This window comes from Populus alba, chromosome 3 (genome assembly GCF_005239225.2).
Source record: "Populus alba chromosome 3, ASM523922v2, whole genome shotgun sequence".
Taxonomy (NCBI): domain Eukaryota; kingdom Viridiplantae; phylum Streptophyta; class Magnoliopsida; order Malpighiales; family Salicaceae; genus Populus; species Populus alba.
This window is the reverse complement of record NC_133286.1, coordinates 21088339-21108185: the sequence shown is the minus strand read 5'-3', so window position 1 is coordinate 21108185 and position 19847 is coordinate 21088339. Positions and strand designations below refer to the sequence as shown.

General features: G+C 34.3%; 2 protein-coding genes and 1 non-coding gene across 6 annotated transcripts; 2 read left to right on the top strand and 1 right to left on the bottom strand.

Annotated features, from left to right (window-relative positions):
• Nucleotides 1-1180: 1180 nt before the first annotated feature.
• Nucleotides 1181-1253, top strand: TRNAR-ACG (transfer RNA arginine (anticodon ACG)). The gene has a single exon. It is a non-coding gene; the product is annotated as a tRNA-Arg (tRNA).
• A 1662-nt stretch (nucleotides 1254-2915) lies between these two features.
• On the top strand, nucleotides 2916-10703 carry LOC118054266 (protein LNK2-like). Of its 4 annotated transcripts, none has more exons than XM_035065772.2 (10): nucleotides 2916-3050; nucleotides 3176-3289; nucleotides 5224-5566; nucleotides 5693-5813; nucleotides 6428-6680; nucleotides 6789-6878; nucleotides 7795-8158; nucleotides 8251-8591; nucleotides 8674-8828; nucleotides 10038-10703. In XM_035065772.2, exons 2-10 carry the CDS (start codon nucleotides 3266-3268, stop codon nucleotides 10402-10404), a joined length of 2058 nt encoding a protein of 685 aa, XP_034921663.1. In that variant the 5' UTR covers nucleotides 2916-3050; nucleotides 3176-3265; the 3' UTR covers nucleotides 10405-10703. The 4 variants fall into 4 exon arrangements, with proteins under 4 accessions (XP_034921663.1, XP_034921661.1, XP_034921665.1 ...); XM_035065770.2 differs by having other exon boundaries at nucleotides 2917-3050; nucleotides 8245-8591; XM_035065774.2 differs by having other exon boundaries at nucleotides 2918-3050; nucleotides 7807-8158; nucleotides 8245-8591.
• A 406-nt stretch (nucleotides 10704-11109) lies between these two features.
• LOC118054258 (putative disease resistance RPP13-like protein 1) lies at nucleotides 11110-15089 on the bottom strand. Its single transcript, XM_035065758.2, has one exon. It carries the CDS (start codon nucleotides 14933-14935, stop codon nucleotides 11318-11320), a length of 3618 nt encoding a protein of 1205 aa, XP_034921649.1. The 5' UTR covers nucleotides 14936-15089; the 3' UTR covers nucleotides 11110-11317.
• Between the last annotated feature and the right edge of the window lie 4758 nt (nucleotides 15090-19847).

Below are 19847 nucleotides of genomic sequence, written 5' to 3'. Positions count from 1 at the left end.
ATTAAATTAATATTTAATAACTAGAATAAAAAAAATATAATTATCAACATCTTTAACCCTTCAACGATTAAAAAAATAGTGTCAAGAGAGAGAGAAGAAACGGTGATTACGTGTCCAGGAGTCATTTTCAGGTGGATAATTAACGTGTGAATTCTGGTGTTTTTTTCTAGTAGAAGGTTGCAACGTGTGAAGATCTGGTGGGAAAGCTAGTTTGAATTTACAAGTAGTGCTGGATTGCAGATCTCAGCAGTTGTCGTCCATGGAAACATGCATGAACATGTGAATGCCACAGCAAAAATATTTTTGTCTTTTCTTCTCTTCTGATGCTAGCTTTTGCATGCAGTTTTACTTTGGTAATAAACCCGAAATGATCGATGAAACTATATGTATGTTTTGTTTTTTTTTCGAATCCCAAGACCATCGATCCAAGTGATTCATGCATGGATCTCATTAGTTAGTTGTGAATCTACGCGCTTGTACAAGTAGTGTGTGATCATGTAAGGATATTTATGGATTGATGATAAATAATTAAGTTCAAGAAAAGATAAAAATTGCACAGTGATCCTATTAGTAGAAAAAATTATAATTTTTTATCATCTAATTAATGAAAGACACGAATATAAACCTATGCAAAGAAACACATCGATCCCATTAAGAAAGCTAATTAAATTTGTAGCCCTCGACCGAGTACATAATAAAAAACGTGTTTTTTTTTAACAAACCTGTGAAAAAAAAAAAAGTACAAGCAATGGTTATGGGAGGTTTGTTTTTGTTATTGAATTTTTTTAAAAAAATATTTTTCAACTAAAACTTTATTGAATTGATATTTTTATATATAAAAAAAAATTGTTGTAATGTGTTATTATCAAAAATAAAATAAAATATATAGAAAAAAAATACTATTTTAATATATTTTCAATTAAAAAATATTTTTTCAAAAATATACACATAATTACCCGATTAACCTAACTCTTGTAAATGCATCGTGTAGATGGAAAAAAGATATTGGAAATATTGATGAGCAGTAAGGACCTACCCGTGAAGCAACATCCAGAATACCATTTTCAAATTGTAAGCAGTTTAAGTTGTTGGCCACCCTCGCTGTCTCTAGAAGAGGCTCGGAAGGTAGAGTTTTTTCATTTTATTAATATATTAAATATATCGAAACGCTGGCAAGAAAGACTCCATGGCCCAATGGATAAGGCGCTGGTCTACGGAACCAGAGATTCTGGGTTCGATCCCCAGTGGAGTCGTGGTTGATTTTTTCTCCTCTTTTTTTTTTTTTTTTTTTTTTACTGTTTTGCCAGTTTTCATGCTGAGGCCACAAGCCCATTAATAAAGACTAGAATCAATTTAATGTCCATAGGCCTCTCAGCCCAGTTTTGTTCTACTTCCCTTCTTCGTTTTTCTACATTCAAGGCTAATTATTGGAGTCAATGTAATTAAACTTGTTCTAGAACCGGATTAGGTCAGGTGGATTAACCTTTTCTTAGAATAAAGACAAAATGATATCGTTTTCCATAACTTTTTTTAAAAATCAACTCCATCAAAATCAGGCCAACTATTTACATGTTAACCTGCTAAGTTAACCAAACTTAAATTGGATTTTTTTTATTGACTGATTTTTAAATTAAATTGTATGATATATAATAGTCTAAATTATTCTTTGAGGAATAATTGAAAGTTCCCTTTTCTTTTCAAAATTATATATTTTTTTTATTTTAAAGTATTTTTTATTGGATTTTAAGTGATTGACACGTAAATTATTGAATTTTGTATAAATCAGAAATATAATTTTTTTTTTTAAAAAAAAAAAGAGTTAATTTGGATGTTAGAATATAGCTTAATTCTTCACACCCGTCTACACAAGTTAGGAAATATTTGATATGAAGATAAACGAGGTGATATATATTAATCATGATTTTGAGTTATATTTCTATATTCTTAACAATCCTCATGAGGGTCTTTTTAGTCTTTTTCTTTCTTTCTTGCTTACATAAGCAGGGCTGTTTAAACTCTCATTTTTTTTGGTACATGTGAAAGTTTTGTTTATTTGTTTTTAAATTTATGAGATATATTCAAATACTTTATGTGTTACTTAAAATTAAATCTTATTTTTTTAATTTTTAGGAAGTGTTACTATATTGATTTTTAAAATACTTTGATCAGTAGTTATAAAATCTAACATGGGGTAAATGGGGTAAAGTTGAAATACATATCAAAATTGTTAATTTTAAATATATTTTTTATAAAAAAAAATATATTAAAAAATTATTAATATATAAAAAAATAAAATTTAATTTAAATCAAGTTAATAGATCAAATCAGGTTTTTAGCTCAATCAATTAATTTTTTTATTTTTTAAAATTTAAACTAGTGCAGACTTTCAAAATTGACCCATTGAGCAACCTAGATTTTTATAACAATGTTTCTATTGTGAGATTTTAATTTTATTTAAAAAAAAAAAAAAGAGCTACCGTTTTTAAATTGTATACGTATCTTTTGTCTGTAAACATTTTGAACGAATTTAATGAAATGGCACAATAACAACAAATCACATGCATAGGGCCTACGTCAAGAGTCAAACGGCCTAATCGCCTACTTTAAACCCTAATCCTCAATCATTACCTAATTAATAATTAATCCACTCTCATAATCCTTCTCCTGTTTTTTTTTTTAATCCAAAAACGTGGCTACCCCAAAAAACACCACTTGGTCAACATGGGCCCCAGAAACCGACCCGCGAAACCAACCCTCGAAGCAACCACAGCCACAACTTAGATCCGCCCGCCAAATTTCTCTAAATTCACATGAAATTCAACCCAAATCAAACTCCTAACGTATTAACCAATCACGTTCAAGTATTAGATCTATCCTTAAATTCTAACCACACACTAAGATACTGTCGAAAACACACGTGTCAGTCAAATAGCCAATCAAACTCACGTGATTCTCACGTGCTCTACAACCCTTTGGCTTTTCCCTTTCTTTTAAGCTCTTGTTTCAGTCTCTGGAAAACTCTTTTGGTTGCTTCTTTAACAACTGTTAAGGTTCTTGTTTTCTTGTTTTGCATGTAAATTTTTTTGTCTTGGTTTGGTTTTTAGGGTTAAGGGGTTTTGATGTTTTTGTCTTGACGTAAGTTAATGTTTTTTCTTTTTTTCTTTTTTTGGTGAAGGTTTTGAAGGATTGGCGATGTGTGAAATAATTCAAGATATAATATGTGAATTGGGTTTTCGTTTTGTCACCTGTTCTGGTTTCTTTAGCTATGTTTGATTGGAACGACGAAGAGGTAACTAAATCATTTTTTTTTTCCTTTATCTATATTGGAATATGCAGTTGATTTGTGAATTGGATTTGTGGGTTGATTTTAGATTTCACTGATCTTGTTTAAAATGGATAGTTACTTGTATTTTGAAGTTTTTTAGGACTAATTTGAAGAAGATATGGGTTTTTTTTATAGGATTATGGGTTAGTTTTAGAGTATGGTTATATTGGAAGATTGGTTACAAGGAGAACTGTGTTGAGGTGAAAAGGTATGACTTGCATTTTTTTTTTTTTTTGATGGATTAAAATTTTGAAGGAATTAGGAATTGGCAAAGTGTTCAAATGGTGTGATTCATTTGGAAATTATATGGAGTTTTCATAAGTGATGAGAGATATTGATTTAGTTGAAGATCAAGGAGTGGTTGTGGTATAGGATTTAGGGGAAAGTGAGTGGTTGTGACGAGGAAGAATCGATCAGTAGTATTTGAATGTGGCACACTGACATAGAGTGAAGAAATAATAAGAAAAGTAGTTCTTTGTGGAAAACTATTAGAGCTTCTCAAGTGTTTTAATTTGGGAGTCGTTTTCACGGGCTGCATTGCTATGAAGCTGGTGGAAATATGTAGGGAAAGGGCTGGAGGAGGGAAGAATATATTTTTTTCTTGGGAACTGAGGGAAGAGTTCAGCGAATGAAGTTAGGATGTGGAAAGAGATGGAGCTTGTGATGATAAGAGAAGCTGCGCATAATGATTGGTGATTACGAAAGTCGTGTGGATTCATATCTAAAGAAGGTATGAAGAAGGTATCTTTGAAGGCACTTCCCTCCCTTTTGCTTACAAAGTAGCTTGGAACTGATGGAAAGATGCAAATTTATTTGTGGATCAGTTGATGGGGTGCAGTGTGATATCCTCCTTCTTAAAGATGTTCACACTATGAGGTATTTTTTATTGGATATCCAGCAGAAAAAAACTTGATATTGCTGTTTGTCTTCCATGGATATTGATAAAAAGGTGATATGCATGCCTACTGGAAAATGTACTTCTTCTTGCTGGGTCTGAAATTCAAACTTATGTTCACTAGGGACCTTTCAATAATGTTGTTGAAGTGAACTGCTAGGTCATTAATCACAAGTCAAAATAGGAGACTGCTGATGGTGCATCAGTTAGAGATACCTTTGATTCACATATTCAGGATTCAGAGTTTTGGGCTTTTTACTTTGATTATAGATGTACAGCTATAAAATATTGTCTAATTTTTATTGAATAGGTTTTATTTATGGTATTAGGGCACCTAAGTTTCTTTCTCCGGTGACACACTTATTGGTAATGTTTGGTTGTGATCTTGGTGTCAAATAATACCAACGAAAAGTGAGAAAGGGAATCTTCTTTAAATGGGATTTGAGAAGGTTTATGATCACTCGAGTCAGAGAGGACCATGAGAAAGTGATGAAGGTAGCGTTAGATGTTATATCTTACTGTGAAGAAATTAGTTCCAAAAAGAAGATACTTTGCCTTGGTTTTATTTGTCTAGACTGAAGTTTCCAAAGTGCTCTGTACATGCAATGAAGCTTTAGGTCTTACTTCATCTTATTGAGAGCATGCTTTGGGCCTTTTCTTTTCTTTTTTTAATTTTGTTGAAATTTTTAAATGAATCATGCCAATGGCTTCTACTTTCTATTTTATTTTTAACACAATTTAGAACATTTTAGTATTTTCTGCATGACTCAATTAAATATTTTGTTCCCAACTCATTGACACTAGCAACTCTCGTACACACATGTGTGCTCATATGTGCCCACGCACACCTTACAAGGAACTGAACTGATTAATTAGTGTATTATTCAGAATATTATGTTGGGGAAAATAGTCTTGCTAAGTTACCCAGAGATTAACTTGTGATTGTTTCATTCTTCTCATGTATCCCACATTTAGTGATGATGCTTACTCACTATCTTTTCAGCTTACGAACATAATATGGGGTGAGGCTGAAGATAGTGATGACCATATCGTGCCATATCCAGAGGCAAGTGAAGATTATTGCAAGAAAAAGGAATCGAGTGAAGAAGCTAGCACCATTAAATCTAGTGAGCAGAAGGCACCTGGGGCTAAAGTTGATACTGATGGCAGAAAGCTGGAGAGCATTTCGAATGTTGACACAAGTGAAGGAACTTCTTCCTTAGGACTTGACATGGACCGATGGCCTAACTTGTCCTCACGTAATGCTGCCAAAACTGAGCAGGATTCCTTGGAAACTTCAATCTCTAACAATCTAACTGAGATTACCAAACTTGATTCATCAGCAGGTGATGAGATTTCAATTACAAGGAAAAAATGTAGATAGGGTGATGAGTTGCATGATGTTTTCATAGCATAGTATCTTACATGCTACTGTCATTCTAATTCTTTCTTTTTTTAAAACGCGGAGACAGATCATCTTGATAAGGACACTGAGATTTTTCAAAATCCTCATGAAGGTGAAGAGCAAGGTGATTTTGTTGATTATGGCTGGGCTAGCATTGGAAGCTTTGATGATCTTGATCGAATTTTTAGGTAAAGCACAGTTACCATTTCTTACTTTCTGCACCTAAATGAAAGATGGTCAGCAGCACCTGATTTGGAAGCTTGTATATCTCATTATTCTGATAATTTGAACAAATTCTTATTACTGACTGTGAAGTGAAAGTTTCGCGAACAAATAATTATGCTCACTGTCTATTTTCATTTCAGAAGAAAAAAATCATGTAGTACAAGAGTGTTGTTGTGAAGGAAAAACAACCAGACTCTTTTAATAATTGTAGTTTCTTCTGTTTTGGATCTATATCCTTTTCCAAATAAGTGCTGTCTGCTGAAAGCAACACTAACAAAAAATGACTAGTTGTTTGAAAATTTATGGTTTTTGATCCTTGGCTTAATTTTGTTAATTGGGAAAAGAACCTGAAGGATGCCAGTTTTTAGCAGCACAATATCCTCAATTACAAGTATAAATGGCAGAAAGAATGTAACATAGCAGCACTGGATTTGTAAGGAATTGGTGAGCTTGTTCAATTGTGGAAGGGCTTTCCTGCATTTCTGTTCTTCACTAATGTTCTTATCTTTATCTTGATTCTGTTGGAGAACAGTAATAACCATCTGACTCAATATCCTCACAAGTGGTGATTTTGCAGCAATGATGACCCAATATTTGGCAATGTAAATCTTGGTAATGCTGATGAGCTATGGTCTTCTTCAAAATGTACAACTAACAGCCCGGTAAAGCCCTTTCCAATATCTGTGGGTTCGAGAGAAGAGGACCAGCTGTTTGCCCCTGGCTATGGAAAAATGAACGACCCTGCATCTCATGGTCTGCAGAATACTCAGGCAAGCCTTGATCATGTAGAATATGATGAAGGTAAAAACAAGACTATACTGAAGGAGCAGGTATAGCGACTCAATTTTCAGTAATGAGTTCACTTATTAATGCCCCATGCTCAAGTGCAGGAGCTGAGAGAAGCTTAGCATTTTTATTTTATTTTTGTGCTTTTGCAGACAGATTTGGCTGTTGTGGGAAAGAACACGGCGGCTAACTCTCAACTGACAGAGGAAAATGGTGCTTTTCCAAATGAATTAGCAAACACGGTACCTTTTTTTTCTCTTCCTTTTGATATTTTCAAAATCTTGATACTGAACCAGACATATTACTGATTTTTACCCTTTTCATCCAGGATAACTTTTAGACTCAATAGGCACCAAATACAATCTTTGTTTTTTAGAATCCTGCTATGATCTTTTGATGTTCTAAGTTCTTTTGTCCAGGATTCAAGAAAAGTTATATCAGTGAATTGAAGTTGGAAAATCTTGATATTGTGATCCTTTCACTAATACAGTGTGGTTTCCTCATATTAAATCTTAAATTAGATTGGAGGGACAGCGAAACCTAATTAGAGCTGGGAAGGGTAAAAGTTACCTTACACTTGAACTTATTAAGACTTCCTGAGTACTTCTCTGGAATGGAAAATGGCGACAGAAAAGAGAAATTATATTATTTAAATTCCTCTTCGTCTCTTCATATTTTATGCTATTATTTTTAGTTTTATTTTTTGGAATGAGAATAAACTTGGATGTTGGGTGAATATGGATTTACATGATTTAGTCATCACTTCAATAATGCATCAATTAAGTTACCCTTGATGTCAAATCCATGACTTCAGTAAAGCCATTGTGTGGTTTTCTGCTAGTAGGAAGGAGAAAGGAACAACATGTGAAAATTCAGGAGGCATCAGTAATTTATATTTCTAGTATGACACCCACTCTTCCCAGGGACATGCAAATTCTGTTTGCTTGGCATAGTTTAGCTAATACCTCAATATATTCTGAACAATAGAAGCCCTTTGGATCGTAAGTTACAGTTAAAAAAAAAATAACATTGAATTTATCCTTACAAACCATGTACTGAGTTAAAATACTAACTGTGCCTTAGTCACTCTCCCCTGCAGGTCTAGATGGTTAAAACGTTGATCTATTCTAAGTAATTTGTCTATTTATATGTTTATAGTTCTGTGATCAGACTTACAGGCAAAAGAAGATCTTGAAAGGTCGGGAAAAACTGGAAGAAAAAGGTGAACTGAAATCATACCAAGATTTTTATGGAAACTGGACTTCATCTGGAATCCCAGCCTGTCAACTTAAGGATCATTTAGAACCCCAAATTATGCAATCTTCTCCCCCTTCAATTCTCAGCCAACAGAAGCAGCTACAGGGTTCCGAGCAGTTGCAGTACCAGCAGATATCCAATCCATTTGTGGCCCCTTCTGCCAACAGGAGTATTACAAATCCATATTCTATGCCTGGGTTGTCCCACATTCAGTCTGGGGATTTTAAGCATCAACCTTTAGCTTCTGGTTATGAAGTTTCTTCAGGTAATGCGAATCCTGTTAAAGTTTTCTGACTTTCCAACAAAATTTCTAGTCATTTAATCATCGACCTAAAATTTCTGGTTATGAAGTTTCAGGCAATGCAAATCCTATAAACAAGTTAGCTGACTGTCCAGTGAAACCCCAGAGAATGACACCTCAGGAAAAGATTGAAAAATTAAGGAGGCGGCAACAAATTCAGGCGATGCTTGCCATTCAGAAACAGCAGCAGCAGCTTGTTCATCAAAAGTGTTCCCAAGAAAATCAAATTCAGCATGTTGAAGGAGCTGACCTTGAAGTAGAGGATCTAAGTACACTTGCTTCATTTGACCCAAACTCACCTATTGAGCAAGACGATTCCAATACAGTCTCTCTGGCGGTTAATGATTATTCAATGGAGGACACAGTACTCTACAGGCTTCAAGATATTATTTCAAAGGTATGCTTCACGTACTATTGCATTCTTTCCCTGCTAAATAATTTGTGCTTGGTTACGATTCCAAACCAATGTTTTACAACAGCTGGATGTCAGAATTAGACTTTGTATTCGGGATAGCTTGTTCCGGCTGGCTCAAAGTGCAATGCAAAGGCATTATGCTAGTGATACTGGCAGTACAAACAATAGTAGCAGGGACGAACAAGTTGCTGCAAAAGAGGAAACCAGCAGTCAAAGAAGGTTGGTTAAGGCAATGCATTTCTCATGCTTCTGTTTTCAAATTTAATCTATCCTCTCTCTTTTTTTAACATTTTTGCTCTATGGAAATGTTAAATTAGGATCTTTTAATGCCATCACCATTTTCTGTTTTCCATTCTCATTCTAGAAATAAATATTGAAAGCGGTATCCTCTATTTACAATGGAGGAATAGTGACTGTCAAGTAAGGCCGCGCTTGTTCTTAGAAGTAGAAGAAAATCTAAACAGAAAATTTTAGGTTCCTCTTTCACTGGATTTCCTTAAAAACTTGACTGAATTTGACCTTGTTGATCAAATATGTAGTAGTTCGCTTCCACTGGTTCTGTTATGATTGTGAGTGCTGGTCAACATGTCTTGATTTAGTTGAGAGAAGCTTTGGTACTGTATATAGGCCAACTTAGGTAGAGGCAGATATTAAACTGACATTTGTAGCTTTACCCTGGTGCAGCATTCATGAGTGCAGTGCAGCAAGTAGTCATGAGGTGACAATTCAAATAGCATAATATTTAGTAGAGATTTTCATTTAATTAGAAAAGGAAATTTAATTTTTCCAATATTAACAAAATCTATGCAAGTTTTCTGCAATGTTGATTCCAGTGAATTTGTGCATAATCACCTTAATCTGAAAAGGAGAGCTAAACACGCACATCCAAGTCTAAATGAGTGGCACAACATACCTGATAAATTTTGCTAGATTTAACTAAGAGAGAGAGACAAAGAATGTTAAACAAGTGCAATAAGTTTATTCAAGGACAAATAGAAGGAAAACAAGATCTGTACAGATTCACTGAAATCATCAATGCAGAGAACTTGCACAACTTTAGATAAACAGGACAACATTAAATTTCCCTTCTAATTTAATGATCATCTGTCGATTCATGTTACATTACATTTTAAGCAAGAAAATTTAAGAACTCAAACATCTTCTAATCGGCTCATCTATGTCTAAATGGGATACTTCCAGCCAAAACCATAAGCTCTTTTGATCTTAAACTCGATTTTTTGTTGTAAGCGACAATGTGATTGTTTCTTGTTCCAATGGGTTTGTTCCTTTACATCTCGTCCTTCCCATTTCAAATTATTCAATTTGTTTGCACAAAATTATTAATCAAGTCTTTATCAATTTGTTTAGCGTATGGCAATCTCAAACTTGCCTGTCATTTTGCTCATGGATTTTATGAGTATACTGCAGGGTGGTTAAGATGCCTGAGGTGGAAACAGAGACCAATCCTGTAGACCGGACTGTGGCTCATTTGCTGTTTCATAGACCGATGGATATTCCTGGGAAGCATCCTGATACACCTGAATCACCTTTTTCAACGAAGCTCCCGTGTGAGCACAAGACAATGGGCCTAGCAAAGCTGTCAACGGGAAGCCTGTCTGAGACTCCGAAAGGTAAACCAAACTTTTCGCAAAGGGGGTCTCAACTTTCTAGTCTCTTGACCAGTGCTCAGCCTATAAGTCAGTGTAAAAGCAATCCTTGCTTAGACGCTTCAGAGGATGCATCAAACAATGGGCCTGCTGATGAAGGAGCTAGGGAGGTTAAAGCCTCTCGATGATGACAAGGGAAATTCCTAACTGAATCTCTTCCATGCTTGCAGTGACGATTTACTAGTAATGCCGAGGTTTTCTTTTATTGTGAGCTCACTGGATCATCATGAGGAATAAACACCAGTATTGATGGGGATTTGTAAATGTCTTTAGCAGCGTAACCATCAAGAAGTCGCATTTGTGCATGCTGGAAGTATTGTTGTTAATATAGCTACGTATCTACTGCAAAACAATGAACTCTTTGCTGTGAGTTCTCAAGATGATGACTTTCTGTGCTTTAATCCTTTGTCTTCAGTGACATTGGCTATTCTGACTCTTCTTTTTATATCTATAAAAGATCTTTTATGAAAGTAAACTTCAAGAAAAGTTTTTTAATCAAAGTTAAGTAATAATAAAATAGATAAATCAAAAGTTTTTGGATTTTGAATTTTTGAAGATGAGGAAAAGGAGAAAAGGAGAGAATGGAGATTTTATGTAATTAATGGTTTAATTTATTTTTGGAGATTTGATTTTGCCGCGTCAACAATAAAAAATCTGTTGTAGATTACTTGAATATTTTTTAATCCTTTTCAGCTCAGCTAGGCCCGTTGTCTTTTAAGATGGACACTTGTTTTTTAAGGTGGCGCTGGCAGTTCAAAATCCGAAGCATGTGATGTTTATTTGCCGCATTTGATAGAGGAACAATAGTAGCATTAGTTATAGCAAAACAGATATTGAAATAGAATGAGACAATAGGAAGAAATTATCTGTTTTCAACATACAACAAATAAAAACAATACAAAATGGACAACATCTGTATTTCATTCATCCAAATTGTAACTGAAATTGCCTTTGATTACTGAAAAGAAAATAAACTATTTAGTAGCAATACCTCAATATGTTGGACGATTGAAAGAAAACCTCCTTTTTTTGCTCCGCTGATTATGGGTAAATATATAAGCGAGGAATGTGAGAAATCTTAGGCCAATCTTTACCCAGCATAGGACAAAAGTAAATTGCAAGAGTAGAAAGGGAGGAGGGCAACCCTTCTTCTGGTATTGACTCAATCAGAGGGCAGTTACTTATAGTCAATTCTCTAAGAGAGGAGAGGTGCTGAAGCCCCTTGTAGTCAAGAGATTTCAGGTGTTGTAAGGAATAGATTTTAAGAGAAGTAAGACTTGAGGGCAGAAGCATCTCTTCAGGGAAGGATTCAACATTTTCGTCCAAACCAATTGCAAAGCGTGAAAGAGAAGGGAACGTTTGCAAGCCCCATTGCATGCGGCCTGCAATGAGTTTGCTGCATCTACAAATCTCAAGTGATTGTAATGTGGAGGGAAAACCCCCTTCTGGACACAACTCAACTTCTAAACAACCTCTTATTTCCAAATGGTTAAGGGATGGGAGGAGGGAATGCATACTCTCAGGCAACTGCTTCAAATTTCTGCAATCTGCTAAGTCAAATCGTGTCAAGACTGGAGCAGGTAACCCTCCTTTGGGAAATGAAACTAATTTAGGGCACCCCCGGATAGACAAAGAATGGAGAGAGTTGAGATCAATGAGAGGTCTTTCATGTGCACATAGTGATTCGAGATCAGGACAGTTAGAGATAGAAAGAGCATTTAAGTTGGGGAACAAGTCCAGTGGGATACATTTGAGAGAAGCCCAGCCGTTGATTTCAATTTGCCCTATATCTGAGGGTGAAAAACCCATTTGCTCGGGTAGGGACTCTAGGGAGTGGAATCCAGAAACAGATAGAGAGTGCAACCTAGGAAACCTAGGAAGTGAAGTCGCGAGCTCACATCCACTAATTGTAAGTCTTGTTACATGTGGAAGGTGGTGACTAGGTAGGGCCTTTGCAAGGTTGGGGGCCTTTGGGCATTCTTTGATTGAAAGCACCTCTAGAAGAGGGAAGGCTTCCCGGCTGTCTTCGTCTGAAATCCACTCGCGCCACTCTGGCATCCTTCTAAAAGATAATGTTTTGAGGGATTCAAATGGCTTCTTCATAGCAGTACAATTCCCATAGAACTCCGACCCCACAGTCTCAACTTTATCGAATGCTTCGATTGAGAGACGCTCTAAAGAAGCTAATTGCCCGAGCGGTGGTAAGGAGGTGCAGTTTGTACATCTACTAAGCTTCAAGGACACTATATTTGAGAAAGAGAACTCTCCTACCCAGTCAGGAAACCTTACACCTCCATAACCATCAATCTGAAGATCCTTCACGTTTCTATTTGGCTCTAATTTCTCAAGTATGCTTGTTACGTGTTGCGGGTCATGAGTGTCACCATCCCATGTAAACCTCAGCTCATCAAGGTGCCTTTTACCTTTTAAATTTGCTTTGACAGCATCCCGAGCATCCACCACATTTTGAAGGTTCCCAATATGAAGTTCTCCCCGCAGATGTCGTAGCTTTCCCAATTCTTTAATGCCAGGCTCCTGTCTTCCCACGAGAAAGGCAGTCAATGTTTGGAGCTTTGTCAATTGACCTATACGTGGTGGCATCTCTTTCAAAAGCGTGTATTTGATGTTAAGATACCGCAAGTTGATAAAACTTTCCAGAGAATCAGGCAACCTTTTGATTCTTGTTCCTTCAAGATTCAGATGTCGTAAGTGCTTCAAATTTTCAAGATCAGGTAGACTAGAAAGTTCGTGGCAATTTACCAAGATCAGCGTTTGCAAATTGAGAAGAGAACTCACTTCTTCAGGCAACGTTACTAAATCTGACCGAGAGAGATCCAAATACCGCAAATGCTTCAACTTGCTAGTTGAAAGCATCTTAGCTGCACCGGCACAGCGAGACAAGGATAGCACTCGTAGGCGCCCAAGTGTTGACAACATATGAAAGATCTCAGTATAAAATTCGGGAACAGACGTCAAATAGCGTGGAAAAGTTTGGAATGTGCGTAGAAGTTGGGCTTCACGGATGTTTTCTAATTCTGGGCTGAAAAAACCACCGTCCGTAACTTGCGTCTTTACTACGAGCGACAGATGTCGAGTCCTTCTAGTGGCCATGGAAGAATTATTTCCCCCCAACCTGAAGCTGAATTGACCGGACACATGGGTAGCCAAGTCATGCATGAGATCGTGCATCACAAATGATGAGGGAGAGGCACTTGATTGCTGGAAAAAAGACCTTGCCAAGAGATCATCAAAGCACTCAGCACCTACTCTTTCCATCTCACCATCTAAGGGGCGGACTAAGAAGCCCTCTGCCATCCACAGGAGCACTAATTCATTCTTTTGAAATGAATAGTCTTTTGGAAATATGGCACAATAAGCAAAACACTGCTTCAGATGTGGCGGGAGATAAAGATAACTTAATATCAAAGCTGGGAGGATATTGTCTTTGGGTAAATCCCATAGATTGCTTTCCAAAATCTTCTCCCACTCCTCGACATCTCTTTTGGTGCGTAGCAGACCTCCAAGTGTTTTTACAGCTAGAGGAAGGCCTTTACACTTTCTCGCTATTGCTCTACCAATTTCTAGTAACTCTTCATGAGCAGTGGGATTTTCACCACGAAATGCATGTTTGGCAAACAACGACCAGCAGCTGTCTTCCGTCAATTCTTTTAGATGATGAGTTGGAACGGTTCTCATGACTGATGCTACACTTTCATTGCGTGTTGTGACAAGAATCTTACTCCCTTGTGCTCCGAACTTCAGGGGGGTAAGCAACTTGTCCCACTCAAAATAATCTTCATTCCAAACGTCATCTAAAACAAGCAAGAATCTCTTTCCCTGCAATCTCTCCTTCAACTTAGTCTGGAGAATATTCAGACTCCCAGAACCAGACTCTGGATCGACCTCCTCGAGGATAGCCTTGGTTAACTTCGAAACACTGAAATCTTCTGAAACACAAACCCAGGCTTTGAGACCGAACCGCTCTTGTACTCTGCTGTGATTGCATACAAGCTGAGCAAGCGTGGTTTTACCAACCCCGCCCATTCCCCTTATGGGGACGACACCAGGGTTTTCTCCATTTGCATCCTCTGATAGAAGCAACTTCAGTATTGCTTCCCTGTCATCATCTCTACCATAAACACCAGATTCATCCACGAGAGAAGTTGTTGGTGTTCTATGCGATGATGGATTTTCTACATTGCGGTTGTTCAAACCAAGGGCTGCCATTAGTTCAACTAAGGGATCTAGATCCTGCAAGAGGACTTTTAATTTTTCTTCGATCTCTCTCGACCCCAATATTTCAAGTGGGTTAATGAAAGAAAGAAGCTTCTGCGTCTGACCTGTGAAGGTTTGATCTTCACCTTCCAACTCCTGCCGTAGAGCTTCATAAGCAATCTCATCCAAGAAGTCGTCGGCTTTATAGACAGCGTCTTTAAGCAGGTCCAGCCAATCCCGCACAGCTCTGTTTGTTATCTGCTTCTCCTCGGCATCGTCAAGCACCACCCTGAGAGATGTCATTGCTGTCTCCAACCTCGTTAGCAGCCTATCGTTGACTTTTTGGCCTCTGAAGAAGGCAACCACCTGGGGAGAGGCCATCCTGTCGAACAAAACATTAAGGAAAGAAGAAAGAAAAGCTCCTCCTACTAAAGCCCCGGCCATGGTTTCTCCTCTTTGCAAAGTAACGAAGGAAGAGTAGACAAACAAGAAGAAGAAGAGGAGGGGATTTTGTTCAGGTGACAGAAGGGGAAAGAATTTACGTAAAGAACTGGCAAAAGCTTTTTCTCTCTCGGCTCTTTAACTCTTAACTTGTAATGCTTAGGAGTCCATTTAAGTGGTAACGGTTGTCTCTTATTATTTTTTATTTAAAAATATATTAAAATAAAATATTTTATTTTTATAAATTATTTTTAATATTAACACATTAAAATATCTAAAAAAAAATAAAAATTTATTAATTTAAAATAAAAAATAAAAAAAATTTACAAAATATTTTTGACACATGTATCCAAACCGCAACTTAAATGATATTTCATCTTTCTCTTCTTTGAAATTTTACTCGATTTGTCTTTGATTTATTTTTCTAGAAATTACATCTTTTTAACAAAGGAGTTTGATTGGAAAGACTTCACTAATGCTAAATTAAATAAATAAATCATAAATTATACTTTATATTATTATGTTCTATACAATTATTTGAATGAGTGTTTTTTTTAATGAATTTTTTTATTTTAATATTTTTTTTTTCATTAAGTTGTCTCACTTTTATAATAAAAATTGTGGGTTTAATTGATTAATTCAGTTAACATGATTTTTTTAATTAAATTTTTTTTATAATTAATTTTATCTTTTAATATTTGATTAATTAAAAATTAAATTTCATGTTTTGTTTTGTTTGTTCTGTATTAGATTATTTTAACCTCATAACCCAGAAATAATACTTAACATGTTAACCTGAGATGACTTAGGTTGTATTTTATGTTTTTTTAATTGAATTTTTTTTAACTTTATCATTCGATATCAGGTCAGTTGGTAATGGAACTTCATAATCTATTTTTAAATTATTTTTTATAGGGTTATTCCAGTCTCATGATTAGAGGTGGAGATTTTAACATTTTAATCCAAATTAAATTGAGTTGTTTTTTTTTTGTAAGAGGTTATCTTGGTTTTATAACCTAGGTCACGAGTCCTTCAATTGTGAATTTGCTTTTTTATTAGGTTATTTTTGTTTCATAACCTAACTCGCAAGCTTAGCAAGTTAATCTAAGTGACTCAAATTTTTTTTAATTAACCTTTTTATTCAATTTTATTATTTAATAATATGTTTTATTATATGAATTAGGCTTCATGGTTTGTTTTGATTTTATTTTTATTAGGTTATCCTGGCTTCGTAGTCTAATAATGATGCTTAACGAGTTGGCCTAAATTATTTTTTATGTTATTTTTTAATTCAATTTTTTAGAAATTGCATTGTTAACATCAGGTTAATTTGACATGGTCAATTAGGGATTGCACTTTTTAATTTATTTTTATTTTTATTTTTTTTAATTTAGTTATAAACAATATTTTGAATCATAATGTATATAACTCATGTATTATGCATGTAAACTCTGGGATTAAAATTTTTAAAAAGTTATTTAAAACATTTTAATGAATTTAAATAAGCAATAAGTGGACAGAACAATTTTAGACCTCTGGTACAAAAAATATACGAGTTTATCAAAAAGAGGTAAACATGGACATAAGAAATAAAATAAAAAACAATGCTATTAATTGAAGCGAATTTTTTTTAGAGATAGATTGGGGAAATGTTGATTATTTAGATTTTTAACAGTGTTAAAATAGTACCGGTAGCTGGGCAATTACACAAAATGACATGGACACAATAAGTGACTGCAAAATTGTAAATAATATGAAAGCTTCATCTCCTCCCTTTTTATATCCGGTCGCCGGCCATAAAAAGAGAAAACAAGGGTCCATCTTCTTTTTCATTTCCCACGATAATATAACAAGGGTCCATCTTCTTTTCATAAGAAAACAAGAGCAAAATTGTAAATAATATAAAAAAAAGTGACAAATTGCACAAAAAAATAATTAAAAATAATTTGATTGGTGGTTCAAGTCTTTCTGTCAAGTGTCAACAACATAGTTGGGACCAGCACAAAATTTCTTAGTTGGTTCCTACTTTTCTCAAGTACATCACTCTGACATCAAATATTCCATTTTCCCATGAAATTTTTTTAGATAAATGGATGTGATTTTTCAAAAAAATATAAAAACAATCAATATAGTAACTCCTCGTAATAAATGAAATTATTATGAGAAATAATTGGTTTTTATCTTTCACCGTTTGACCCTTTACCTTGTTTTATATATATATATATATATATATATATATATATATATATATATATATAGTATAGTTTTTTTAACCGTGTCCGTGATTTGATTTGCTACGGGAAGTTATTAAATTCAAATCCTGACATGAACAAATTTAAAATTAAACTAGAAAAATTTTAATACGGTGAAATTATGTTGATCTCTATTAGATTTTTAATGAATTATTATTAGACAAAACCTGATCTAAACCTAGTTAAATCAACATAAAAAGAATTTATTTTATTTTTAAAAATAAAAAAATATTTATTTTAAAAAAATATTGGTAAAACACCCTTAATTTAATTCAATGACCTTGTCTATTCGATGGCATTATACCTCCAAGACATATTCCAAGTAATCATAATTATACGAGAAGCATGTGCTTTGGCTTATGGTAATTTTTTTTCCGGTGCAAGATATGGGTTATAATTAATAAATAGTGACACGATTGTTGAGATTAAGTTAAAATAGGTTTGATGATAATTGGATCCTTGTTTTACACTAATGTGTTTGGGTTTGATCCTTTTATTTAACTTTGTCGGTGCTTATACTGGTTACCAAACATAACATAGTGTTTAATTGTAAGTCTTAACATATAAACTTGAAAGAATTGGCCCAGTACTTGATTACGAAATGGATGTTTCATGCATAAATCTTTAAGGTTGCCTTTGGTTAAAACAGGTTTGATGATAAATGGATTCTTGTATTTTCAAGATATATAGTACATAAAAAATATGTCTGTTTCAATTTTTTCTGTGTTGAGATTAAAATAAATAAATTTAGCTTTAATTAATATACCCAAATTCTTTTATGCTGAATCATCGAACCGTGCCTGATTTCAAAGAATAATAACAGTTCTGCACAAAATTACCGATACTAATAAAGCAAATTAACAAGTCACTTGCACCTACTCAAAGATGTCAAGGAACCAGCGAGGAAAAGGGTAGGAAAAGAGCCTGAAGAGTTTACCATGCATGGAGTGCTAAACAGCTAATGTCCATTAATCAATCAAGTGGATGACTTTTAGCCTACCAGAATTGACTACAACAGTTGGTTGTTAATGCAGCGTGACAATCTCAGCTCTTTGATAAACATCCTCATATTTTCGAGACTGATTATCCTTAAGTTAAATAAACATAAAAAGAGAGAATAATTATCCTATATTAAAAAAAAAAAAAAAACGTTACAGGTAAAGATAATGCTACACTATCTAAAATACCCATATCATTCCACAGAAAGTTGGTGGCAATTACGCTCAAACTGATGAAAAGGTACCAATTCAAGGCCTATATAAATTAATATTTGAAATGCAATTACAAACAAAGTTAAATGTAAAAAAAATATAAATTATTTGACAAAATAAATAATTTTTTCCTTATCACCTAGAAAGTACAATAGCACGCATCAACAACACGAACCCATGAAACACAAACATCAAATTACATTCTGGTTATTACATTTTAGGATGGTGCGGCAGGACAAATAACCAACCTTTCTCATTGATTTGTTTGAACTCAAAGAAAAGCTTAATTTAATTTAAAAAAAAATTCTGAATTGTTTTTTTTTTAAATATTAAAATAATATTGTTATTATAATCTAAAAAAAAAATAAGAGACGTCTAGGAATTGTTAAAAAATATGATCGTTATTGTTTTTTAAAGTATTTTTTATTCAGAAAAATATTAAATAATATTTTTTATTTTTAAAAAATTATTTTTTGATATTTTTATATCAAAATATAAAAAAAAATTAATTTAAAGTAAAAAAAAAATTATTAAAAAAAACTTTTAAAAATATAAAAATAAAAAATGATTAACAGCTATACTCTTCTCTGAGGCACTGGAACAGAAATATCAAATTTATTTGAGTGTGATAGACAGACACTTGTTGGGAGTTGTGCTGGTGGACGGGTTCACGTGCAGCCATTGTAGTAAATCAACACCGGGCAAGATATCAATCCCGTAAGATCCGTTATGGCATGATCTTCTAGAAGCATGAAACAACCACGAAATGGATCATGTGGGCTCCCTTTACCCCTACCCACATCCATCGATTATCATGCCATGCCGCAGTCTTTAGCTATGATTGAAAGAGAAAACACAAAAACAGCTGATGTCACAACTGGGTCCCATACAAAATCATTCTAATCAGCTACTCACATGGCTTGTGATATCGATAAAACAGCACAACCACCGGTGGTGGCACGATCATTGTTTTTTTTAGAGTTTTGTATTGTAGGGATGGTATCTTTCTATTATGGAGTCAATTAAAAAATTGATTTAAAATGAAAAAATATAAAATTCTTAAAAACTCTTTTAAAATACAAAATCAAACACTCAACTATTCTAATAGCTAAGGTTTTTGGAATTTGACAGCAAAACCGTGTAAGAGAGAATTTGGTTATATGTAAATTTGACAGCAAAACCGCATAAGATATTTGGACCACCACAGAAAAATATACAGAACTCTCAAAAGCCTTTTCTCTGGATCACACATTTTCCGAGAAATTCCATCTTTGAAAAAAGTTGGTTTGATCCGAAAAACATCACTAAATGCCAAGCTCTTCACGTGATGTGATCAGGCAGCAGACGACTTCACTTTATTTCTTTTCTCTCCCTCCTTCCATCACTTTTCATTGATAAAGCAAATAAATAAATTATAAATTATATTATTATATTTTAATATTTTATACATTA